Below are 27239 nucleotides of genomic sequence, written 5' to 3' on the forward strand. Positions count from 1 at the left end.
ACATCAGAACGGAAAAGTCATTGCCTTGATCCGTCGTTATAGCTGACCACACCATTAAGGATACCTAGCGTAGAATAAGGAAGAACCCTTGTGGCACGCTGCTTGCTCTATATTATTTCGCTCTTCCATCTGAATCGTAGCACAGAATTCCATTGATTAAGAAGTCGGCAAGCCGCATTTTTCTCGTCTCAAAATTTTACCAATCTACCAGGCGTAGTCTTAGGTTGTGTGGTCTGATACCTGCAGGCATTTGCTCAAATTCTTTCTAGTAGTAGTTATGGAAACAAGGGATTTCTTGTTCTTCTGAAATTTGCTGTTGTTATCCTGGCCTGTATTAGAGATTTGACCAGTGTTTTTTTGGTGCTAAAACAGGCATCAACCTATCATTAGGGGTCTACTTAGATTTTGTAATGACAAACTGCGATTGCGTTGATCAAAAGACCATCTTAAGTTTCCGGAGGCAACCAATAGGTGAAAGCTATCCTAAAAACCTAAAAAGATGGCAAAATTGAACGCGAAAGTCCGCTCGCAAATATTTTACCATGGTTGGTAGTGGAAAACTCTTAATCGCCTCAACCTTGTCTGGGTCAGGTTGGATACCGTCAGGGGTAACTACGTCTGCATTTTTCAAGGTTTAAGACAAGTCCGACCTCATGGAGACGTTGAACAATGCACCCGAGATGTTCTAAGTGCTCAAATTCGGAAGCAGAAGCGACCAAAACACCATTCATGTATACGAAACAAAAATTTAAGTATCGTAAAACAGAATGTATGAACCTCCGGAAAGTCTGCGCAACATTGCACAAGCCGAAAATAATCCTAGTGAACTCGAAGAGTCCGAGAGGTGTGCAAATAGCTGTCTTCGGAATGTCTTCGGGAGCTACAGGAATTTGGTGGTACTCTTTTGGCTAGATCCAAAGTCGTAAAAACACGACAATTCGTTAATGAGTGCACGAAATCAAGGATGAGTGGTATGGGATATCGGTCTGGAACTGTTTCAGCATTCCGACGCCTATAATCTCCATGTGAAGCCGAGTGGAAGACTGTTGATGGTCTGCAGATACTTTCTTTCATCAAATTTTCAAACTCTCTCTTCGCAACAGCAAGCTTCTTGGGTGAAAGAGGACGCACCTTTGAGAAGATTGGATAGTCTGTGGTATTAATATGGTGCTGCACAACGTGTTCCACCGGTTTGGAGAAACTACTTTCCGTAGTGATGTTGCGAAACTTTCGGTGGAGTGCGCGAATGTGATGGTCGGCAACGTCCTCGAAAATTATCGAGAGAGTGTTATCTCGGCAGGTAGAAATCTTTCCTGACGTCTGCAATAGGGTTGCGGGGTCTATCAATGTTCTGTTCTGCAAGTTAACCGGCAGCCCATAGTGACACAGGAAGTCTGCGCCTAATATGAGGATGCTGATGTCCGCTAAAATGAAACGCCACGAAAACGTTCGGCGGAGTCCGAGACTCACGTCCACCTCACGTCTCATAGATGCTGTTGGGGAATGAGTTCGCGGCCGCTAAACGCAGGTTTTGCGGAATAAGGGTGTTCGGACGGGGTATAGGGAGAACCGACACCTCAGCGCCCGTTAGGGAGTCGTAAATTGTAAGGCGACGTGGTACTGCGCTTCGGGTAGCCGTCGCCGAGGCACCCAGCGAGCCTAGTTTTTTACTACGTTAAACGTGCATCCGTTGGTACATTTAATCACTTAAGCTCTATATTTCCGGTGGTATCAAGAAGCCGTCGAGGCCGATGAGGGTCTCGGCGTACGACTACCCGAACGCCCCCTTCGGGAAGCAGACCTCGACCGTGATTGCGATCGAACACTACCTCCCGAACGCAAGGTACCTACCATCGCAGTGAGCTTGGTGATCGCGTCGGCCAATGTCGTCACCATCGACTTCAGTTCGTCGATTTCCCGAGTTGTGTCTCGGGGAACTCCCGCGACCACGGGACGCGTGTACACCTCGTGCAGTTTGTCAGCCGCGGCGGACAACATCTCCAGCGATCCCGAGTCCGGGCCTCCGATGCGCCGCCACATAGGGATAGAAATTGGTGAATTGAAAGTAGTAAATTGGGAAAGCTAAAGGGGGTTAGGAGAGGAGAAAACGAAGGAATATTACATATTATCAAATGCATTCTCTCGTCAGATTGTCCCTGGACAAGGCAAAGAAAATGTTGCCTATGTCGCAAAGCCGTGGGGACTAGAATCTAAATGATGACATTGGTCGAAATAATTCAAAATATAGAGATTACTCACCCTCAGATTCCTACACTGCTTCGGCGCGTTATCATCGTGCTTCTAAGACTGAAGCGAGCTTATGCTAGAAGGAACCTGCTATTTGTAGCAGGCTTTTAAAATTTTCGGAAGCTTTGGCTCCTTGTTTCAGTTCTAACCATTCTGGTGTGTAGGTGTAGGGCGATGCCTAGTATCCCGACATTTTCAAATAAAATGGTGTTGCTGCCCACACGTCGTAAATTTGCTGAATCTTGAAGTTAAGTTAAAAATTTTCAAAATCATCATCATCATCATCATCAACGGCGCAACAACCGGTATCCGGTCTAGGCCTGCCTTAATAAGGAGCTCCAGACATCCTGGTTTTACGCCGAGGTCCACCAAATCGATATCCCTAAAAGCTCCATCGCTCCATCTTAGGCAGGGTCTGCCTCGTCTTCTTTTTCTACCATACATATTGCCCTTATAGACTTTCCGGGTGGGATCATCCTCATCCATACGGATTAAGTGACCCGCCCACCGTAACCTATTGAACCGGATTTTATCCACAACCGGACGGTCATGGTATCGCTCATAGATTTCGTCGTTATGTAGGCTACGGAATTGTCCATCCTCATGTAGGGGGCCAAAAATTCTTCGGAGGATTCTTCTCTCGAACGCGGCCAAGAGTTCGCAATTTTTCTTGCTAAGAACCCAAGTTTCCGAGGAATAGACCGTTGTTGATGTCGAATGGTCTTGAGAGTGATGCTGCTGCTTTTATCTGGCTTCGCACATTGGTCAGGGTCAGCCTAGTCAGTCTTATTAATTTCGTCAGGATACCGAATTCTCTCATCGCCGTGTACAGTTTTACCCTGGCTATGCTATCATAGGCGGCAATGCCTTCAACACAAGTTGATGAACCACTTGGTGTAACTGGTTGCCTCCATATTTAACTAATTCGGCTGTAATTCCTTCGGTTCCTGTCGATTTATGATTTTTAAGCCGATGAATTGCGCGGACTGTTTCTCCTATACTTGGTGGTGGCGGTATTTGTCCGTCGTCTTCAGTTGGCGGGACCTCCAACTCGCCGATGTTCTGGTTGTTCAGTAGCTCATCAAAGTACTCAACCCATCGCTCCAATATGCCTATTCTGTCGGAAATCAGATTTCCCTCTTTGTCTGGGCAGGATGAGCACCGAGGTGCATAAGGCTTCATCCTGCTGACTTGTTAGTAAAACTTCCGCGCCTGGTGCGGTTGCTCCCTGTAATTTTCTAGTTCACAGACTTGTTGGTTCTCCCAGGCTTCCTTTTTCCGTCTGTGAAATCGCTTCTCCTCTCGACGGAGTTCGTGATAAGTCTCCGCGCGTGCCCGCGTTCTTTGAGAATGCAACATTACTCGTAATGCGGCATTCTTCCGTTCCGTTGCTAGCTTACATTCATCGTCAAACCAGCCGTTCCGACTCCTTTTGCGGCTGGGGCCAAGTATGTTTGTGGCCGTATCCATGATAACGTTCTTCAGGTGATTGTGAAGATCATTTGTTGATGCTTCATCTCCAGGTCCTCTGTTGACTGCGGTTATTGCGGCATTCATTTCCCTCTTATAGGTTCGCGGAGGACTGTGTTATGGATGGCTTCAGTGTTCACTCTCGCCTGATTGTCAGAGGGGATTCTAGGTGGTATTGTTATTCGAGCTCGGAGCACCATGCCAACGAGATAGTGATCCGAGTCTATGTTGGCCCCCCTATATGTTCTGACATTCATCAAGGCTGAGAGGTGGCGGCGTTCGATCAACACGTGGTCAATTTGGTTGAAAGTGGTCCCGTCTGGAGAGGGCCACGTATGTTTATGGACCGCTTTCCCCACAAACCAGGTACTTCGAACAACCATTTAGTTTGACACTGCTAATTGAATAATCCGCAGAACCGTTGTCATTTGTATTTTGATGTAAGCTATGGGAGCCAACGTATCGCCTGACTATGAGCTCCTTCCCTATTGTCTGTTAAAATCCGCAAATATGATTTTGACATCATATCTGGGATAGGCTTCTAGGGTTCGTTCTACTGCTTCGTAGAACTCTCTAGGGGCGTGAACGTTAATGAGGTTTATATTTCTAAACTTGCCTCGCAAGTGCCGAGTGCATAGCCGTTCGCTTATGTTTTCAAAGCCGATAACAACAGGTTTCATTTTTTGGCTGACTAAGAATCCTGCTCCGAGCACGTGGTTTACTGGATGATCGCTATAATATATGGTGTAGCGGCTCTTCTCCAGGAAACCGGTCCCTATCCATCGCATCTCTTGTAACGCTATATTGGGACAGGGTATCGGCTAGCTGCTCATCAGCTTTATCTCTGTACAGGGAGCGCACGTCCGATGGGAAAATGCGCAAATAGTTAATCCGTTGTCGTTGCCGGGTTCGTTGTTGTAAAGTCCATCCTGTCCGAGGTTCCTTTCGTGGCTTCGTAACATCGGTTTTCCGTGTAGGGTTGTCAGCCCTACCCAATCCCCAACCTGGGGGACCAGTTGGTGCAGTTTGTCCCGTTTTTAGGCGCGGGAGACTCGCCTTCATCCTTATCCGTCTGCAGCTTTTTGTTATGAAAGAGCTCCCAGCGGTCACCACGTGGAGGTGGAGATAGGGTTTGGTAGTAGAGCTGTTGATGTTGGTTCATCAGACATTTCCCAGGTTTTATGCGCCATCGTGGGTACCAATCCACGTTTCGTCCTGGGACCTATACTACCCTTTGACCAAATTTTCAAAATAGCATGTTTTATTCTGTAATATAATAATTATTATAATTATTTTATTAACATTTAAATATACGCATTGATGAATCTTTATTACTTTTAGGGATCATATCATCGGCCATCTGAGGTGAGTAACTCAACAGTCTCAATACAATAAGGTTCTTAGATTGTTCGATATCACCGAGCACTTTTGATTGAATATGCTTTCCAAAGGCGATTCTTTTTAGCTGACTTTTTGACTGTATTTAAGACCCTATATGTGGACAAAGAACTCAAAATTCCAATAAGCCATCGCAACTTCAAAGAACATATGTATATGGAAATAGCTTGCCTGAACTGTGCAGAATTTCTTATCCACTGTTCATATAACAATTCATCAGTGAAAAGTAGTAGAACTCTTAGTTAGTTACCACTGATTGAGGAAATCAATTCATAACAAAATATGCTGAAAAACGACGTACGCCAATACATCATAAGCACCAACAACCTAAGGAATTCATACATTTCCCTAAACCTGGCCTTCCCTAGGTAGCACACGAAGCCATCATAACTGGCATTTTTGATTTATCTACAAATGACTCCGATTAACAGTAAAATTGTTTCTCTCTCCATGCATATGATTAGTAGAACGAACAGAATAACCGGCTTGGCTGTGCGCCTGGTCCACGAGCTGTCCCAGAAGATCACTACTGAAGATTACCCAGAAGATCGGCTTTTTTGCCAGCTTGCCTAGCCGCTCCAGGGCACGATCCCAGTCAATTCCAGCTCTTTGAAGATGGCTTGAAAATTAGTATATTAGCGTTCTTCCTTTTTATCTCTTTCTCCTTAATTCAATAGCATCATCCCAAATGGATGTAGATGATCATGTGCACTGATCTGATTACCGCTGGTCGTGATCATACATGTCATTATGCTGTCAAGGCCGATCGCCGGGCTGGATATACCCCAATCTTACATACCGATCTTGGGCCAAGACAGACAAACGAAATAGTTTGTATTCCTTTGAACTGTATCTGAATGTTGGTCTTTTTGCATTCTTTTGCAGATAAAGAGAGGAAAAAAGCATTCTAACGGCAATTTGCTACATTCTTGGTTCTGGACAATCTTGCAAGTGTAATTAATATAAATGTATGTGGAATTAAGATGAAGATATTTCTCGTTCTCCAAAGAAACTGGTTTCGTTAGATGCGACACTGAAGAGCTGGGGATGCTGTGCGCGAGGCTGAATGGTAGAACTGCGGAATAATGTTCGTAGAACGTACAGGCACACAAGTGGCACATATTTCATTTCTCATTCAGACAGGGATAATCTGCATAATAAAGCCGGAAGAGGAGAGACTCACTCGAATGAATTGAATCATGTTCTTCTGTGCGAGAAGATTGGGGATAAAATAGTGCAATTATCTATTAGTTGCAATGCTAAGAGGATTGGTCGGTTCTAGCAGGTATTCCTGTTTGCTGGGAATGAGCTTACGTGAGTGCCATGCAATTTGGTTGGGGGTCATAAAATTTCTATTAGAACTTGTTTTCAAGAAGCATTTCTAGTAATAAATAATCACGTTTAATTCGACTGACCTACATTGAGCTACGAGTTTCAGTGACTTATTTGCGGGAAATCTGGTGGTTTGCGCTTGGCTTCTAAGAAAATTATTAAGAAATCATCTCCAGAGGGAAATTGAAGAGAGTTGCGATGGAAATCACAATCTAAAACAATAGAATGGAAATGAGAAATTTCCCTTTTGGCATTCATTGCTTTTACTCAGTCTCCTCGTTTTCGTTTGTTTCATTCTCAGCCTTAGTTTCCCTCATTTCTTCCGCAACATCTTCATTGCAATTACCTGATTGTTTCGCTCGTGAAGTACAGTGTTCCCGCAATTCAGGCCACTACGCTATAAAATTGCTTGTCATATTCTTAGGCTTTCTATGATAATCTTCATGGCGATTGGTACCAAAGTGTGGAGACACTAATTTGTTCCAGCACTTTACGTGGCATTTCTGCGTCAGTGAAACCAATTCAATATAATACAAAGAAGAAGCATCTACGATTTCTAGTCCATTGTTATTATTGTTAGATTTTTTAGAGTTGCTGTTATTTGCTGGAGGGAAACTACTTCATTGTAACGCAAATGCCGGAGAGGAAAAACAAACAGAAATAGATGACAGAGTGATCGTATAGCTAAAAATTTGCTCCTTGAGGGTGAGGGTAAGCAGTTTACATTTCTACATTTATTCGTGCCTATTCCACTACATGTGGCATGCACTGATGAAACAAAAGTTATGAATGATAAAGTAGAAAAGGAAGAAGAAGAGTACCCTAAATTCTGCATACCAAAGAATAGAATTCCTTAAGGGTTTATTCTACTGTTTGGTTGTTTTTTTGACAGGACTCCTGTCTCAGACGGACTACTGGCTATAATACCCCCCTGGTGCGTATAGGGCTCTAACCGGGAACGATTTGATATATTATCTCAGGCTGGGCCTATTCAATGTAGGAGCAAAACCCCCTATTTCAAGGAGTCTCAGCTACCCTGCAATCTTTCTAATCCCTCCTTTTCGCTTTAATTGTATCTTGAGTGTAACGTGCTACTCAGCTTCACGTGTCCTCGGTTTGCAGCATGGCCTCAATTATGGCATCGGAGGACCTTCATAACCTTCAATCGAAAGGTGATAGTGATCGCGCATCTTTTGAATTGAATGCGTTTCTTACGTCTAGGGTCACATGGAGCACCACTCAGTGGACTGTGTGTCTCAGTCAGTTCTACCGCTTGAATCGCTGTCTCAATCCAGCAAGACTAATACATCCCGAAATTCATTAATTATTTTAATGGTAGGATAAGGAGTTGCTTTCGTTCAATTCAAACAGTGTACCCGAGGCCAGATTCTCTTGTCGGGGGAATCCTACGAGCCTAGGTCCACCAATTCGCAGGGTCTGCCTCTTTTTCTAATATAGATATTGCCCTTATAGACTTTTCGGGCTGGATCATACAGATTAAGTAACCCGTCCACCGCAACCTATTGAGCCGGATTTTATCCACAACCTGACGGTCATGGTATCGCTCATGGATTTCGTCGTTATGTAGGCTACGGAATCGTCCATCCCCATGTAGGGGGCCAAAAATTCTTCGAAGGACTCTTCTCTCGAACGGGGCCAAGAGTTCGCATTTTTTCTTGCTAAGAACCCAAGTATTAGTTGGCCTCAAATAAATAAAGAAATTAGCTCTTGAAAATCGTCAGTTTAGTCGTGAGCTGAGCATTAATAAAATAATCGTTTATGGACTTTTAACCGACGTTTTGGGTATGAGACGCGTCGCTGCAAGATCGGTTCCTAAAGAACTCAATTTTTTGCAAAAAGAGCACCCCCGGAAACATGATTTTCCGTGGGCTAGACTTCCTGAGACTTGGCTTAACGAGTCAACAATCGGCTTCGTAGACGAGCCCAAGCCGAAAAAACCGCTCGAAAATCAAGGTGTTGCTCACTGTTTTTTTATTACCGTGGTGTGGTGCACTCAGAATTTCCTCCAGAAGGGCAAACAGTGAGCAGGAAATGTTATTTGAATTTTTTGAAGCGTTTGCGTAAAAATGTCCGACGCAAGAGATCAGATTTGTGGAACGATAATTTGTGAATTTTGCATGACCATAGTGCGCCATCTCACAGAGCAACGATTGTCAACGAATAAAAAGTCAAAAACTCAGTTGATAGCATCGACCACCCGCCCTATTCACCTGATCGAACTCCTTGCGACTTTTTTCTCTTTCCCAAATTGAAATTACCACTCCGTGGAACCCGTTTTGAGTCAATTGAGGACATCATACAGAATTCGCAGCGTGAATTGAATGCTATACCTTCCTCGGCCTACGCAGTGTATGGAAGGTTCAGTTACCCGTTACCATAATTGTACTGCAAAAAATGGGGACAATTTTGAAGGACATCAAATAAATTTCGATGAATGAATTTGAATTTATATGTTTTTTAATCAATTACCGGTGCTTTTTATAGAGAGAGTATGTCCAGTCACATTAATCTCGATGCGAATCTGCGAAAAGAAAGCCTTCCTAATATAGAAATTGTTCAACGCCTTCAATACTTTGTTCCCTGATGCAGAGAGAACGAGTGCTCTCTGGGACACTTAGGTGTCATGGCTCATAGTGAATCTTTCCTTCTTCTCTCCCAAGCAGGCTTGGGATCGTCCTTGTGCTCATTTAGGCTGAAGGAAATGATCTTTCTATCAATCTGTTGGCCAACGTAAATGTGAGGTATTCGGATGTCGCACGAAGGATGCCTTTTTCTCCACTCGAAAATTGTAAGATTGCTGCAAAAGTATCAGCGGTCGAGAGATACTGAAAGCACAATCGAATCGGAATGGCCTAGAATAACTGCGAGTAGAGAAATTGGGCCTGTTCGTCCGCTGCCCTGTTGCCTTCTAACCCTACATGTTCTGGCACGCAAAGTTTCTGAAGGGATTCAGTTGTAGTTCACCTGGTTGGACCTAAGTACCTTGATCGCCGCTTGGCTATCGGTCAGAATAGCGATACTCTGCCCCCTATACTTTCTTTTGGTGGTCGATAGATGCACCTGTCGCCTGCAACATACTAGTGTGCTTGCCCATTGGTTCAAAGTATGTTTTGCTTGGACCAATGACCCCTGCGCTCGCTCCCTCTGCCGTAAGGGATCCGTCAGTTGCTGGTTTAAGCCCTATGCCGCAGCCACCCTCTCCCAGTTTGTCCTGTTACTCCAACATGTTTCATATTTTTATCGAAATGAATCCTCGTTGTCATGTTATCTCTTGTTGTTAGTATTCCGGGATATCGCCTAGAAAGAATATCGATTTTCCTTCGAATCACTGATACTCCCGACCATTCCGTGATAGAGAGGGGGTAATCCCAGAAGGACCTCCGCAGATACCGTTGGGATTGTCCTCGTTGCCCCACTAATGCATATGGAAGCTAGTTTTTGAAAATTGGGTAACTTCCCGGCTTTTGTGTTGAGTTCCGTTCTTTCTGCTCACATTATCGCCCCATAGGTAATCATAGGCCTTAGTAGTATCTCGGGGGTGCATCCCCATTTCTTCCCTGCTATGGATCTGCAGGTCATTAGAGATCTCGTAACTTTTCGACAAGTGTTTCTTACATGCTTCTTCCAAAGTAATTTTTAGTCTAGACCTTGACCTTTGTTTTTTGTTTCACCTCCATGTATGAAACCTAATGGCTTTTAGGTGCTCAAGCTTACGCTTTCTGGTGAATGGTACAATTGTAACTGGCTGAACTGGTCCGCAAATCCGTCTTCCTGCAGAATGCTTTAGTAACTCTTAGTCCAGTTTAGAATCTATCGCGTAGGGTATCCTCATATTTGCCCCTTCAGATTAAAACAATATCATTAGCTTAAGTCTAGACTTACATTCCAGTATTTGTTAGTTTTCCTAAGAGTTCATCCATTACCACTTTCTATATAAGCGGTGATATTATTCCACTCTGTGGATAACCTTGAGAAGTATTCATGACTGTCAGTACTTGTATTTGCCTACTTTCTAACATTCTGCATATCCTAAAAGCCAGGATGTTTCCCATTACCTTACGGACCAAGGCTCCTTGTATCTGTGTATGCAATGTGTTATCGAATCATGTCCAAAACGAGAAATAGTAGGCTGACATTTGTAGAGAACGGACGTGTCTACAAATTGATATTATTAATAAAAATAATTTAAAATTGAAATTAAATTAACTTATATCAAGAATATAAAAAGATATTTATATTACTTAATTAATAATATATAATTTAAAACTTAATTGAAACTAATTTACTGTTGAGTTATTATCTAAGTTACTTTTCCTTAAAAAGTGTTGAGAAAAAATTCGTTTTTTTTTGGCTCGGCGGATGGAAATGTCCCAGAAGAGGATGCTAACCAGGCAAGTTGCAATAGTGAAGATGGAAAATTGGGTGAGTTTTTGGTCTATGTTTCCAAAAAATTAAAGAAAAAAAACAAAACTCAAGAAAAAATGTTAAATAATGTTAAAAATAATGCAAGTATGAGTGAAAATTTAAAAAATAATGAAAGTACGAGTGAAAATTTAAAAAATGGTCCGACTGGGGATACTATTAGCACCCGAAATAAAGAAAAGGGGGAAAGGGTGCCCCCCATTAATGTTTATAAATTAGGTGGTAGAGATTTAGCCACTCTACTTAATAGGAGCGCGGGGCTCTCAAATTTTGTTATTAAAAAGACGGGGGCCGAGAGAGCCCAAGTCAAATGCAATAAAATTGCAGACTACAAAAAAGCACGGGAGGTCCTCGAGCGAGTGAAGGCTGCTCACTTCACCTACACTCCAAAGGAAGAGAAGGTGCAAACCTTCCTTCTGAAAGGCTTGGATGCGGAGGAAGAGCCCGATGAGGTGCTCAAAATGCTCCGGGAGACGGGAACTGAGGTTAAGTTCCTCTCAGTATCACGGTTTAGTACGAGGAGGTCCGTTTTGAAAAAGCAAATCCTGCCGCACTTCCTCGTGCAGATAAGCCCGGAGAGCCGGGGAAGCGATCTGATCGGCATCAGGTCGCTTAATTACCAGGCCATTCGTTTTGAGCGCCTGCTAAGGGGCGAAATAGTCCAGTGTCGAAGATGCCAGCGCTATGGTCACTCGGCAGTGAACTGTCAAATGACCTTACGATGTGTAAAGTGCGGGAAAGACCATACCGCAGCTGAATGTTCGCTGACTGAAGCAGATGGCAAGGAAAAAACTTTCTGTGTTAACTGCGGAAGCGGAGGGCATCCGGCTTCGTACCGTGGATGTCCTGCATACCGCAATGTTAAGGTCACAAGGCAGCAAGCACCGAGATCGGCCCAAAGAACGAAGGTGTCAGCGGCGTTGGATGGTACCGTCCCTTCGGCACCAATCGTCTCGGGGATCCCATTTGCAGAAGTAGTTCGACAAGGGGGAGCTAAGAAGCCCCAACAAGATGCAAGTGGCGGGATGAGCACTATCCTCAATAAAATACTAACCATGTGTGAAAACATGCAGCATACGCTACACGTACACAATACAAAAATAAATAGTATAACAGAATATTTACACAAACAGCATGTCCGCTGCTAGGTCTGCAGTCACAGCGGTACCACTGGATGGTCTCCGGATCATCGCGATTAATGTGAATTCCATCGTAGGAATCCATCGAAGAGCGGAGCTCCTTGATTTCGCTGCCAGACAACAGCCTGACATAGTCTTGATTTCAGAAACCCACCTCAGTCCGAGGCATTCGATAACATTCAAGGATTTTGAATTCGTGAGGAACGATAGACGAAATTGTGATGGGGGAGGTGGTACCGGAATACTTGTGGGTCGCCAATATCGTTTCAGGCATATTAATAGGCCTGAATTTGAAACCTTTGAGTGTATCGAAGTCTCATGTATTCTTTTTTCACTGCCTAGAGGAGGGAATTTATATAATACATTCTGTCAGTCTATGCAGTGGGAAACAACCGAGCCAAGTTCAGGGAGGAATTCCATTCTCTGTTTACGATACTCGAACTGAATAGGCTACATAATTACTATATTATAGCTGGCGACTTGAATGCTAAGCATACCTCGTGGCTAAACGCCACAAACAATCCCAGAGGGGTATTCCTCAAATCTTGGATAGAGCAATACCAGATAGAGTATAAATGCGAATTATATGGGTCAGAGAGTCCAACCTGGCCCAGGGCAAATTCCTATCTGGATTTGTGCATTGCTGACGCGCGCTTGAACTTTAATTTTAGGAATCCTCAACGGAAACTACAGACTCTTCCTTACGATAGCGATCATAACGCTATTCTTATTGAAGTTCTGTTTGATGGACGAAGAGTTCGCCTTCTGCCGATGGACAGTGGCGTCCACAGGCTGAACTTTAAACAAACAAATTGGAAGAAATTCCAAGAGAGGTTTATTCGGGGATATCGAGAGGAATGCCCACCTCTTGATGGGGAAAACGATAGTACAATTGCACCAGGTGACAGGAACTTGAGCAACGAGGAAATACTTCAGTATCTTCTCAAGCTGGAGAACTTGACGCTGGAAACAATTGAACAAGTTGTCCCTAAAATTAAACCTCGCAATAATATGGAAGGATATGAAACTGCAGCCATAAAACGGTTGAAAAAAGTGAAAAGCCTTCTGCTCACTCGCGTCAACAAAATCTATCGGAGATATGGGGACTATCATCATCCCATATTGGTTGAGTTCAAATCACTTCTAAAGATCGCGCGGGATCTTATCCGTCAACATTACGTAAATGAAGTGAACTCCCAGTGGCGGGAGAAGTTAAAGGGTATTTCACCAAGCGATCCAGATTCCATGTTTACTAAGATAAATACGTTATTCCGGAAGAAGTCACGAATAACTGTGCCGAGAATTAAAGTCGGTGGCAGCGAGATGCAACACCTTATTGACTCTGGTATAGACACGAATAGTGTAACTGCTGATGCGCAAGGCAATTACATTGTGATGGATGATGCTCTGAAACTTGAACTTATAGGGGAGCACTTTGAATCGGTGCATCGGCCCAGAACGGACTTAGAGCCAACGCGACTTTCGGAAATTGTAGAACGAGATGTCCACAATTTCAAATATAGCCTGAACGGCACCACAGTTCTCCAATTTAGCTCTGCGTTGCAGGTTGATCTCATACCGAGTGATAATCTGCTTGATTACTTTGTCTCATGTGTTGAGTTAACTTCCATATTCAGAAAAGTAAACAATAAGAGATCATCCGGTATGGATGGCATTCCCAACGTGGTCCTCAGGCATTTACCAGACATTGCCATTCGTAATTATTGCATTTTGTTCAATAATTTATTGAACAATTCCTTCTTTCCAGGACAATGGAAGAAAGCCCGAGTATTCCCGATTTTAAAGAGAGGGAAGGATTCATCCAACCCTCAAAGCTACCGCCCAATCAGTTTGCTGCCTAACATCAGCAAGGTGTTTGAGGTTTTGGTATTGAAAGCCTTGAACGGGCATATCAAGAAGAAGGAATTATTGCCGAACGCGCAATTCGGATTTCGATCTGGACATTCGACAATACATGCAATAACGAAGGTAACGTCTGATATTTGCTGGCGGATTAACAATGGTGAGTGCGTAGGCGCTTGCCTTATAGACATGGAGAAAGCCTTTGATACCGTCTGGTTGGATGGACTGATTTTCAGGCTCCTGAAGAATGAGTTTCCCAGTCATCTCGTAGCGATGATATGTAGTATGCTGTATGGAAAGTGCTTTGTCATTACGGACGGAAATCTCACTACTAACAGATAATTTCATGTTCTGAATGGATTACAGCAAGGGACAGTGACTGCGCCTACACTTTTTGCGGTATTTGCCGGCGAATTGCTCAATTCTTTCGATTTTAATAAATCTCCTAAAAGGTCGTTGGTTGCCTTTGCTGACGATCTGATAGCCTACACGGCGCACAAGAAGGTAACTGAGGTGCAAGTTGAACTTCAGAAGATGTTCAATGATATTAAGTTCTTCACGAACAGTTGGCGGATGAAAATCAAGGCGCAAAAGTGTGAAACGATTCTGTTTCGAAATTCCTTGGCGTATGCCAGTAGGAACTTGAAAAGGAATTGGAGAGATTTCCACATTGTCGCGAACGAGGATAGTTCTGAGCGCATTCCTCATAAGAAGTGCGTTAGATACCTGGGTGTGCGTCTTGATGAGCGTCTCCAATTTAACGAGCACGTTAAAGTCGCGCTAGAGAGCGCTCGCAAGGCATTCATGTCTCTCCGAAGACTCTTTTATGCTCCACATCTTAGCCGGAAGGTTAAGATTATTTGCTATCTTACTTTGGTTAGACCAGTGCTCACCTACGGGTGTGCTATCTGGTTTAATTTGAGTGCTAGCCAAATGGAGAAAATAAGGATCTTTGAAAGGAAATGTCTGCGTGCTTGCACGGGGCTTAATAGGACTTCTTCGTCAAACTATGAGCACTATGTAACTAATGAAGTGATGTATGCAGCTGCTGCTGTGCCAAGAATTGACACAGTTATCGTCAGATTGATTCGGAATCATATAGTGCGATCTGCTTCGCATGGTGAGAACCCTTGGGTTTCGCAGCCGTTCTACCCAAATGATGGGTATTTCGAGAAAACTCTCACGACAGGCTTCATTCCTCCCGAAGCGTTCGTGTATCTTGACAGGAATGGTCTAATTCTTGATTCTGCCGGTGATCCGGTTATGTATCATATACATAGACGGGCCACGGACAAAAGGATAGAATACCTCCCGAATTTGACAGTGGGGGCTCCGGGATTCGACTGGAGATACTCCAGAGCGAGAGCAATTGACATTAAGCGGGATGAAAAAGAGAAATCTTGGTACTGGTGGCTGCGGGATGCCGGTTAGCGGTGGCCGTGCTCAGTTCTGCCATTTGTTTCTTGGTGGGGCTTTGTAAATATGTACACATTGAACGGGTGCTGATTTTGTCTCCAGTTGTAACTTATAAATACATACGTTATTATTCTTTGTTTTTTTTGTATGGATGTTATTGTAAAAAAAAGAAAAAGTGTGTAATATAAAATATATAATTATGATAGTTTTAAGAACAATAATTTAAGTTAAAAGTATTTTTTATTACTTTTATTATTACTTTTATATTTTTTTATTTGCCACTAAGGCCAAGTGAATTCTGTCGGGTTTTTGACCATTTCCCGACAACTTATTGTAAAATTAGATTTTCATTTCTTACTGTTTCTCTTCTCTGTCTGTAAATCGTTATTCAAAAATTTTGAGAGCCCACAGTGGCCATTAGATTTAAGTTATTTTTGTTATTTTAAAAGATTGTTTTTTTATTGTTCATTTTTCCAATCTATATACTATTGTTACCTATTTCTTAAAAATAAAAATGATTTTAAAAACAAAACAAAACATGTCCAAAACGCACACATTTTTACAGCATTTAATACATGGGTCAGCAGTTTCAATCGACCGTCCTGGCCGGTAAGCGGGTTGAAACTGATATAGGTGATTGCGGATTAAAAGTTCACTGTGACATTCTCCACCGTTTTGAGTACGAATGATATTAGGTAAATTGGTCTGAAAGATTTAGAGTGAAAAGGATCCTTTTTGCTCGCTTTCGGAATGAAGACCACTATTACTCGCCTCCATGTCCTTGATATACATCTCAAGGTTATACCTGCCTTAGATTCCAAGATAATTTTTGGGCCTCTGGACTAGTATTGGAAAGATGGCATCTACTCCGGATGCCTTCAGTGGTTTCCGCCGTGGACCCCGTGAAATGAGTTCTGAGCAGCAAATATACTTTCGCGGTAAATGCCCCATCTTCCTTCTTTAGATAAACAGAAGATATTGCCCTGTCTTTAAATTTAGCCTTCTATAGTTTGGTTGCTTCTGTGGTTTGTTTTATCCTTTCACAGAATTCCCTGAAGCTGTACTGTTTTGCTTCCCCGATCGCGTTGCTATACGCAGTCAGTGCATTTTTGTACCTCAGCCAGTCTCTTTTGCCCGGTTGAAGAGTTTTCGCACTTCTATTCTCATTCTGGCTAGATTCCCTTTCCTCCAGGGTGCATCCCTTGATGTCTTAACTGTCTTAGCCGAACAGCTGGTCTCATATGCATCATTGATGACTTTCTTAAGATCTTCAACCACTGCTCCCAGTTCATTTCACTTCTGATATCTCCGTTCCTTTGTAGATGAACCACGTACGTCAGTGTCAAATCTCATCCGGCATCCTCCAATTCGTGGCCAGCCCGTTCATCAGAGTATGTCTAGTAGCTATTGTCTAGTGCTAGTCACGAATGTTGGAGTGTTGTATATTTCTAACTTATTGCCAAGAATAAATTCAGAAAGGTACTCACTCCTTTGATTAGTGTTGCTGTTTCCCCAGATTTCGTGATGGCCATTGGCATCGCAACCGAAGAGAAGTGGTAACGCCTTCCTTTTACAGAACTTCACCAGTCTCATGGGAAGTAACCTGATGTCACGACTGCCTCCCGAATTCTCGCCCCGGCTTCCAGTGAAACTTGGACTGCGACAAGGTTTCCGGTCGGGAACTCCAAAGGACATATATATTTTAAATGACGTTTAAGAATAATGAAGGTCTTGATTTTTCGCAAGAGGAGTCCCAAATTATCTGCATTCAAACTACGAATCAACTCCCGGTATATCCGGGGCTCTTGAGCCAGCACTATTCCAATGTTATATTTGGAGATTGCCCGCTCTTGCAATCACTGTCGATGCAGTTCTTGTATAGTGAATGTTTGCCTTAATGCTGACCATTTGTTGTGCTTGGGGTTCTTCACCACTGTCGGATTATCACATTCCTCCTCCAACATGGCACTTTCCTGCATGTTGCTGTCCAGCTTAAGCCCTAGAAGATCAAGATCTAAGTCGCCCAGCTTCTCCTCTTCACTGGACAGCAAGTCTACTTGCCTGCTTGATCCTGTCTTTTCAACCTCCATGTCCTCCGAGATTCTTTGAAAGATTTTGGTAGGTTTCCCCGCGATGTATCCTCTGAAGTATTTTTCTTCGGCTTCTCCCTATATACGAGCCAAATCGATAGTTGATATGAAAATTTTGACGTTTATTTGCCTCCCAAGAATCGGTTGTCTACCCCGATCACGAGGAGTTTACCTTTGCCCTCCACCTTGCTTCTGAAGATCCTCCATAATAACGTATGTAGATCATCATGTTGAGCAATCTGTGTCACTGCTAGATTATTCCCAACACATGTCGACAGTTCTGCTCCTTTCCAGCTTGACAAGTTAAGGGCTCTATATTCTTCTTTTTCTTCAGCCTTTATTCCGTTCACAAGCGGGGTCGGCTCGTCGTGATCGGTTTCGCCATTTAGCTCCGGTCGAAAGTGTATTCCCGTGAACACAAGCTCCGCACCTCCTTCTTTGAACATCTACCTGACGACAAGGTCTTCGATAATTCCCTACTTCTCACGAATGAGTGTTTGCTTCGGAAACGTAGCTTGATTGCACTAGCATAGCGAATCGTAGGCCTCCTCACCATTACCTTCATCCCTGAAATAGAAGGGATTTCTCCTGTCCTGGGTTCGAATTTAAGTTTTTTGGGAACATCCCCCTCATGTGCGCTAATCTCCGCTGCTCCTCGCTTTCTAGGCTCCTATAATGAAGGGTTAGGTCTGTATTGAGCCTTCTTAAGGACTTCTGTTAGTTTCAGGCCTTCCTTCCGATAACGCAGGTACCATTTAACATTTGAGCTTTTGAAGCCTGTCTCCTTCCTGACGTCTGATATGCTGATCTCAAACGTACTTTTGCTTGTTCTTGAATAGCGGCTTTTGTTGTTTGCTATGCTCGCAGTAGGCCAATGCTGACCTGGGGGGAAGGCGGGGGGGTTTCATGCTAAAAAATTACTCGTTCATGCCTGGTATGTTTTTTAGTTTGAGTTTCACCTACATTGAGCAGTGCTTGCAGTTCGGCATCTTCAAACTTTTTCGGTCTCCATCAACAAACGATAATTTTTAGCAGCACTTTTTTTCAAATGAAAGAAGGTTCTTAAAGATCCCCGCAGAACCACATTTTCTGGTGGTGGATTTGAGATTTTCAAAGCGATTAAAAATTATATTGCGTATGAAACTTCAAACGGTGTGTCTCATTTATTTTTGACAGATGTCAAAACAATAACAAACAACTGACAGACTACTACAGGCATCTATGTATGAATGGCTACGGCGATCAATGAATGGAGGGCGCTTTGATATTTATGCATCTGGTAAACAAAACCTTTGTGCGTCCTCCTTTTCATTCGTATGTACGAATAGGGAAAAAGGGAAATCATTTCCACTGTACGTTCTTTTTGGCCACTAGTATATATCTTTTGTCAACCATTTAGATTATAGTGGCTCTTTCCTCTTAGCCTTTGCCAACTAGGCTTTGAATTTGCTTAACATCTCCAATATTATCGCGAGAACCGATGCCTACTTAAACTTCATTGAAATTGCAGATGATTTTATCAAGGATAAAGGAAGCTGATCATACGGCGCCTTATGTAATTATAGAAGAGCTGACCCTTTTGTTTATCACTTCGTGGTAACGATCATATCACAATGGCGTTATGAATAATTTGTTCATATGAGCGTTGCATCTTACTTTGAGCTAGTGCCAAGGACGTTTCTAAACGTCGTGCTAAATTTCTCTTAAGAGAGGGCAGGCATAGGTAAAAACCGTTTCAGACAACAAAGTCCTGATTGGGTTAAATATGAAATCTCCCCGGAGAGGCAGTTTCACTGGTTATAAATTAATATCCTGTTAAGAATGAGTTCCTGAAAGCTGCCGCTTAGACATCTGCCAAAGATACACCAGGAAGATATTTATAGAAATATTATCTTCAAGTATGATCTGATTAAAACTAATAATTACCCCATAAACATATCTACGCTACCATCAAAGCCATGCAGTTTCGTATCTAATTGACCTCATTGCTTGCCTCGCAAACAACCACTATTAGCTCCAATCTTACTGTCCATAACCCCTCGATGCCTGTTTGTAAGATGCGTGAAAAACATGCCAACATGACTTCAATAAAACTGTCAACATTTCAAATGCAATTGAGAGAATTGAGTAGTTGTCTTGTTTGACTGCAACAGCGATCATGCATGTTTTTCGCGGAAGCATGCAATCGAAATATCTGTGTCATCTTGACCATTGCAGCATTGCGTGCACCAGCAACAGCAGACTTGCTGGGAATCTTCTACGCAGATGGTCACTGCTGTTCTCGGGACTATTTCTAAAGCTGGTAGTGCTGATGCTGATGCATCTAACGAAAAAATCCAGCAATTAAAATGCAATCATCATTCATATGATCCTTTCAGGTCACCGAACTTGCATGAAGATGTCAGTAATCATTAGCATATGAGGTTTTTTTCTTGCAGCGAAGATGCAAGCAGATCTAAATAAAGATGCCAGTCGTTGAGACGTTGAGAAGTCATTGGTGTTTCTTCGCTAACCATTCGTTGGGTTATACTAAAGATGATTGGAGTCTTTACCGTCAAATGACATGTTATGATCGCCGTGATCATCCGGCAATATTGCTGCAGTGCTGGTTCCAAGATGCCACGGGGAAGATTGCAAACATCAACTCGCTTGCACATTGCAAAGATCAATGAAGAAGATGGTAATGATCATCATCTCTGAGAGAATGTTGCGTAATAACGATCGTGCACTATGGCCCGGTGCAATATTATCTTGTGGTGATCATGTCGCTGGGAAACAAGTTCCATTACCGTAATAACATCTTGTCGCTACTTCTTTTTTATTTGGTGTATCTTTCTCATAAAACCATGACTTTGAGATGATCTTCATGATAATATGCATATGATGATTATGTCGTTTAGTTCAGGGCATCCTTCCTGATGAAGGTAGTAAGTGTATCGGTTAGGGGAGGCTATGATGTAGTTAGTATCGGAATAATTCTTTGGTGTTCAGTTTAAACCGGACAGTCTTACTACCATCATGTCCAAAAAAAATTAAGAAAAGAAAGTAGTAGCCGTTGATAAAAGATATTTTGACATCGATGAACTGGTTCTAGGTCTAGTTCGGTTGTATCTTTCATTGCCATTTGTCAAACCTCATGCTTCGTTAATATTCTGACAATTAGGCCCAACACCTCCAATCAACCTTCTGTAAGTTTTTCAGAATATTTCGATTTCTTGGGTACATTCCTTGTATATTTCTACTCTTTATATAATGATAGTATTTGATTATTGATCACGGATTTGATACTTTTAGACCGCAGTTTGGATCACCAGAGTATTCATTTCTGTATGAAAAACAGCATTTACAGCAAGTGATATTTAACATCTGAATTTATCACCAAGTGTCAGTCGATAATTATTGAACTCCTCCAGCCAAGTAGACAAGCACAGGAAAGTCGGTTATAAAATTCTTGAATTAATGAATGAATATTCTAACTTTTATGTATGAAATTCACGGTTCGGTCGTATAATAGTAACAAATGATGGAGGAACTTAGTTCTTAGTCTTCATTTCATCTTTTTCAGCGATGATGTTGTATGCATTCGTAACGGGATCATTCTAACGATAGGTTTTATTGTTGATTGCAGCATTGTTCTCATATGGTTTTGCATGCTCCTCGTCTTGGCTATGGTAAATGGAGTACCACTATAAAAATTTGAAAGCGGAATGAATCAAAAACTAGTCATTATGAGCGCAAGCCTGCATGCATGCATTCGAGATACTAAATGTGTTTTATTTCATGTAGGTGGTCTTCTAATCAACTTACTGTACTATGAGATCGATTGATCGTAACGTTCCAAGCTAGTCATGCACATGTGCATTGACTTTGAAAACAATAACTCTGATGGTTTGAATGGGGTTAGGAAATATCTTTAGGCGATATTAAAATTGTATTTTGTTGATGGTTAATTTTGTTTCTATCTATGCCACGGTGGTTAGTTGTTGATACTGAAAAATCTCGGATCATTTCTGCGTGAGTAGAGACATTTCTTCGATTGATGGTATCTGTCACCTTCTGTAGTGTCCACGGATTTATGATATGTGCAGTATTTCATTCGTCCCTTTTCATGGACAATCTGACAAGAGAATGCATTTAATAATGTGCGATAGCTTCTATTTTTTCCGTTCTAACTCTCCTTAGGTTTCCCAATATATTCCTTTCAATTGCCTAATTTATATTCAAAAATTAATATTTATATTTAATATTTATTTATATTTAGCATTAAAAATTATTAATTTTCTTCATCAGCCGGTATCCGGTCTAGGCCTGCCTTAATAAGGAACTCCACACATCCCGGTTTTCCACCGAGATCCACCAATTCGATATCCCTAAAAGCTGTCTGGCGTCCTGAGCTACGCCATCGCTCCATCTTAGGCAGGGTCTGCCTCGTCTTCTTTTTCTACCATAGATATTGCCCTTATAGACCCTCCGGGCTGGATCATCCTCATCCACACGGATTAAGTGACCCGCCCACCGCAACCTATTGAGCCGGCTGACGGTCATGGTATCACTCATAGATTTCGTCGTTATGTAGGCTACGGAATCGTCCATCCTTATGTAGGGGGCCAAAAATTCTTCGGAGGATTCTTCTCTCGGAGTTCGCAATTCTTCTTGCTAAGAAACCAAGTCTCCGAGGAATACATAAAGACTAGCAAGATCATAGCCTTGTACAGTAAGAGTACGGTGAGACGTTTCGAGCAGAACAGTTTTTGTAAGCTGAAACAGGCTCTGTTGGCTGACAACAACCGTGCGCGGATTTCATCATCGTAGCTGTTATCGTTTGTGATTTTCGACCCTAGATAGGAGAAATTATCAACGGTCTCAAAGTTGTATTCTCCAATTCTTATTCTTCCCGTTTGACCAGTGCGGTTTGATGTTGCTAGTTGGTTGGTTTTTGGCGCTGACGTTGCCACCATATACTTTGTCTTGCCTTCATTGATGTGCAGCCCAAGATCTCGCCCCAATGGCCGCCTGCTCGATCTGGCTGAAGGTAGTTTGTACGTCTCGGGTGGTTCTTCCCATGATGTCGATATCGTCAGCATAGGCCAGTAGTTGGGTGGACTTAAAGAGGATCGTACCTCTTGCATTTACCTCAGCATCACGGATCACTTTCTCGAGGGCCAAGTTAAAGAGGACACATGATAGGGTATCTCCTTGTCTTAGACCGTTGTTGATATCGAATGTTCTTGAGAGTGATCCTGCTCCTTTTATCTGGCCTCGCACATTGGTCAGGGTCAGCCTAGCCAGTCTTATCAGTTTCGTCGGGATACCGAATTCTTTCATGGCCGTGTACAATTTTACCCTGACGGCTTTAAAATCGATGAATAGATGGTGAAACTGTTGTCAATATTCCACCAGTTTTTCCATCGTTTGCCGCAGAGAGGTGGCGGTGAGGAAGACGGGTCGGCAACCTTGTCGACCAAACCAAAATCAAGTGAGCGAGGAGAACCTCCATAGTGGTGGCACCGGGAGACGCTGTACTTACTTGAGCTTGTCGGCCGTGATGCAGTAGGCGAATGCTCCAAAGGCCTAATCAGGGCGATCAGACCCGAGTCTGCCCGGGGACTCATCTGAAGTGGCAAATTGCTCACGAAACCTCACCAGGGGTATACTGATACTATGGGAACCGGGATAGCCCCTGGACTCTCATACTTCGGGTGAACTTCTGTTGTATGTGAGTACAGCTCGGTTGTTTGCGGTTGATCCCCTAGTGGGAGTTTCATGGGGGTTGTTGGTTATGCTCAAGCGAGAAGACACCTTCGGGCCTCGGCGTGGTGTTGCGTTTCAACACGGGTACCGTACTCCTTAGTTCGGTAGAGATTTAGGTAGGTCTTGCATCCACCAATATGAATGCTAAGCCATGCACTTGGTATAGACTGGTACCGTTGCTGCTTGTCTCAGCGGGGCTCTGAATGTGGTCACAAAATCAATCTTATGAAGACCGTGGGATTAAGTTTTCGAGACAGGTGCTCACGTTAAACCTTCAAGAACTCACTGCCGCAGAGAGAAAATCTGGTCTGTTGCTGATTTGCCTGGAGTGAAGCCTCTTTGGTATGGGCCAATGATGTTCTGGGCGTATGGGGCTATCCGTAGCAAGATAGAGGAGAATATCTTATAGATGGTACTCAGCAACGTGATACCTCTATAATTGCTGCACTGTGTGATATCTCCCTTTTTATGTATAAGACAGATAATGCCTCGTTGCCAGTCGTCAGGCATTGATTCGCTGTCCCATACCTTGAGCACAAGCTGATGAACCACTTGGTGTAACTGGTCGCCTCCATATTTAACTAATTGGGCTGTAATTCCTTCGGTTCCTGGCGATTTATGATTTTTAAGCCGATGAATTGCGCGGACTGTTTCTCCTATACTTGGTGGTGGCAGTATTTTTCCGTCGTCTTCAGTTGACGGGACCTCCAACTCGCCCATATTCTGGTTGTTGAGCAGTTCTTCAAAATAAACCCATCGCTCCAACATGCCCATTCTGTCGGAAATCAGATTTCCCTCTTTGTCTCGTCAGTATGAGCATTACGCTGTATAAGGCTTCATCCTGCTGACTTGTTGGTAAAACTTCCGCGCTTGGTGCGGTTACTCCTTGTGCTTTTCTAGTTCACAGACTTGTTGGTTCTCCCAGGCTTCCTTTTTCCGTCTGTGAAGTCGTTTTTCCGCTCGGAGTTCGTGATAAGTCTCTGCGCGTGCCCGCGTTCTTTGAGAATACGACAATGCTCGGTATGTGACATTCTTCCGTTCCGTAGCTAGCTTACATTCATCGTCAAACCAGCCGCTCCGACTTTTTTTGCGGCTGGGGCCAAGTATCTTTGTGGCCGTATCAATGATAATGTTATTCAGGTGGTTGAGAAGATCATTTGTGGATGCTGCATCTTCAAGTCCTCTGTTTACTGCAGTTATTGCGGCATCCATTTCCTTATAGGTTTCGTGGAGGGCTGTGTTGTGGATGGCTTCAGTGTAGCTGATTGTTAGAGGAGATGCTGGGTGGTGTTGTTGTTCGAGTTTGGAGCACCATGCCAACGAGATAGTGATCCGAGTCTGTATTGGCCCGCCTGTATGTTCTGACATTCATCAAGGCTGAGAGGTGGCGGCGTTCAATCAACACAATCAATTTGGTTGAAAGTGGTCCCGTCTGGAGAGGTCCACATATGTTTGTGGACCGCTTTCCGCGCAAACCAGGTACTTCCAATTTCCAATTTCCAATTTCCAAGTATGATTTTGATATCATACTTGGGACAGGTTTCGAGGGTCCGCTCAACTGCCTCGTAGAAGGTATCCTTCTGCGAGTCTGCAGTCTCCGCTGTAGGGGCGTGAACGTTTATGAGGGTTATATTTCTAACTTGCCTCGCAAGCGCAGAGAGCGTAGCCTTTCGCTTACATTTTCAAAGCCGATAACAGCAAGTTTAATTTTTTGGCTGACTGAGAATCGTAGTCCGCGCACATGGTTTACTGGATGGCCGCTATAATATATGGTGTAGTGGCTCTTCTCCAGGAAACCGGTCCCTAACCATCGCATCTTTTGCAATGCTGTTACATCAGCCTTTTATTAGGACAGGGTATCGGCTAGCTGTTCTGCAGTATTCAGTCTGTATAGGGAGCGCATGTTCCATGAGAAAATGCGCAAATCGTTAATCCGTTGTCGTGTTTGTCGTTGTATCCTGTCCGAGGTTCCTTTCGTGGCTTCGTAACATCGGTTTTCCGTGTAAGGTTGTCAGCCCTACCCAACCCACAGCCTGGAGGACCAGTTGGTATATTTTGTCCCGTTTTTAGGGGCAAGAAACTCACCTTCATCCTTTTCATAAAGAAAGAACTCCCAGCGATTACCACTTGGAAGTGGAGATAGTGTTTGGTAGTAGGACTGTTGGTGTTGGTTCAGCAGGCGTTTCGCAGGTTTTATGCTCTATCGTGGGTACCAATCCACGTTTCGCCCTGGGACCTATACTATCCTTTGACCGCCGATTATTGATGTTATTTATTTTAATTGGTTAAAATTCCCAAAAAGCATTTCGATTTAAAAAATTTCAATTTGCATTTGATAACAACCCCCCAAATGTTGCAAAATGAACGTTGATCTCTCTGCTTGCCCAGGCTACATATTGTTGCATGTAAGCGTAAAGGCATTTGGCAATGCGGAAAAAATTATGTAATTTTTGCTTTTGTTCCCGCTGACTTTGAATTTGAAGGTCAGGATCAGCAAAAGCAAGAATTTGCAGGATTCCGGCCGGCTACAAGTAATAAATTACAAATTTCCGATTTGAATAAATAAGGTAACGTACGCGAAAATGCAGGATGTGTAATATAGTTATTGAAAAGTAATGGAGAGTAAAAATCATCTAAATAAAATAAAAGACAATTGATTATTTCCTGAAGCGGAATAAATTATTTATTAGTAGTACGTATTTCGGTCGCAAGTTGTGCCTTTTTTTAGTACCTGATCAACTAAGATATTAATTCTTATTCTGCTAATAGATTACGTAATTAGAGATCCTGGAGACACTAATGCTGCCCGTTGTCACCCTTGCCACCTCTCTCAGAAACTTTGATTGCACGTTGCCCGTGTCGTTGTTCCCTTAGGATCGCCAAGCTCTGTTTCGCGTCTAACTTCCTCCAGTTCCCGCATTCCCTGATGACTTCTATGTTGTCACATGTGATGCTATGTCTCTTTTCAATCATGTACCGTGGGATTATTGATTTCAGCGTTGTCTTCTTCTTATTCTTTTTCCTGGTCGTTTCCCCTTTTGTCTCGTGCTCTCCCCGGCATACCCAAACCAATCTTTTTTGTTTCTCCTATGTAGCATTTCTCAAAATCTGGCCATATCACTTCATATATCCCACTGGATTTATCTTTTATTTTGCGCTCCTTGGGGGATCTGAGCTTGCTTTTCAGCTAGTAAATCCTACTCGATAGCACAATATCGATGTTTAGCCCTCTTAGCTATCTTATGTGGATGGGAGTGATTCGAATTATCCGGTATCGTTCGCTGCGTATATGTAGGCTTTCTGTAGATATCAAAATAGATGCCCTTCTCCTCTCTAATGATCCTTAAATCAAGAAACGGGAGTACCCTATTGACTTCTACCTCCATTGTACATCTGAGCTTCCGATGTACCTTATTCAGGACTTCCAGGATCTCCTCCACTTTGTCTTCATAGACAATGTGAATAGGGCATTTACATACCGTCATTCTCAATCTGATCCATGCATACGTCACTCAAAACGGTTTCCTATTGTCATCCCTGTGGTTCCTTTATAAAACTTCCCTCTGCATGTCAGGTAGCTCCCTGACATGCATACTCCCGCAAGTTTCACGACCATCTCTGTTTCTCTTTTCCATGCCATGTGCCATTACAATAAGCTGGCCTGATACTATTTCGAACAAGGAACTTAGTCGGCGTACGACCAGTGGTCGGAAATCACATTGAATAGGTCACAGATAAAGGAGGGGTGACAATTCCATTGTTGGCCAATGATGCAGTGAAATCCACTCTCCCAAGATGGCAGACTGGTGGGACGCCCCAGGAGCTCTTGGCTCTTGACCCACAACAATAATGTATCTGGGGTCGTATCATCATTGTAGTCCTGCACATTTATTCCTTTATTGAATAGCTTTTCCACATTTGTGGTGATAGAACCGCATCCTGTCGACAACCTTGTATTGCCGTCGTGTCTTCATCTGAGGAAATCATTGGTTTCCTGGCCCTCTTACGGATATGGCTGTGTTGTCAAAAGACCGTCGAAATCCAGCAGTGTTACAGAATCATTTCTTTTAAATGTATTGCACCGGGCAAT

At 43.1% G+C, this 27239-nt stretch overlaps 1 protein-coding gene across 1 annotated transcript in view; it reads left to right on the plus strand.

The window, feature by feature from the left end:
• The window catches only part of LOC119655183 (cytospin-A-like), a 498871-nt gene that overhangs the window by 204620 nt on the left and 267012 nt on the right, over window positions 1-27239 (plus strand). The window contains exon 3 of the mRNA XM_038060941.1: window positions 5059-5082. Within this exon, the coding sequence (XP_037916869.1) occupies window positions 5059-5082 (24 nt within the window). The remainder of the gene's footprint in view (window positions 1-5058; window positions 5083-27239) is intronic.

The sequence above is a fragment of the Hermetia illucens genome, chromosome 4 (assembly GCF_905115235.1).
Source record: "Hermetia illucens chromosome 4, iHerIll2.2.curated.20191125, whole genome shotgun sequence".
Taxonomy (NCBI): domain Eukaryota; kingdom Metazoa; phylum Arthropoda; class Insecta; order Diptera; family Stratiomyidae; genus Hermetia; species Hermetia illucens.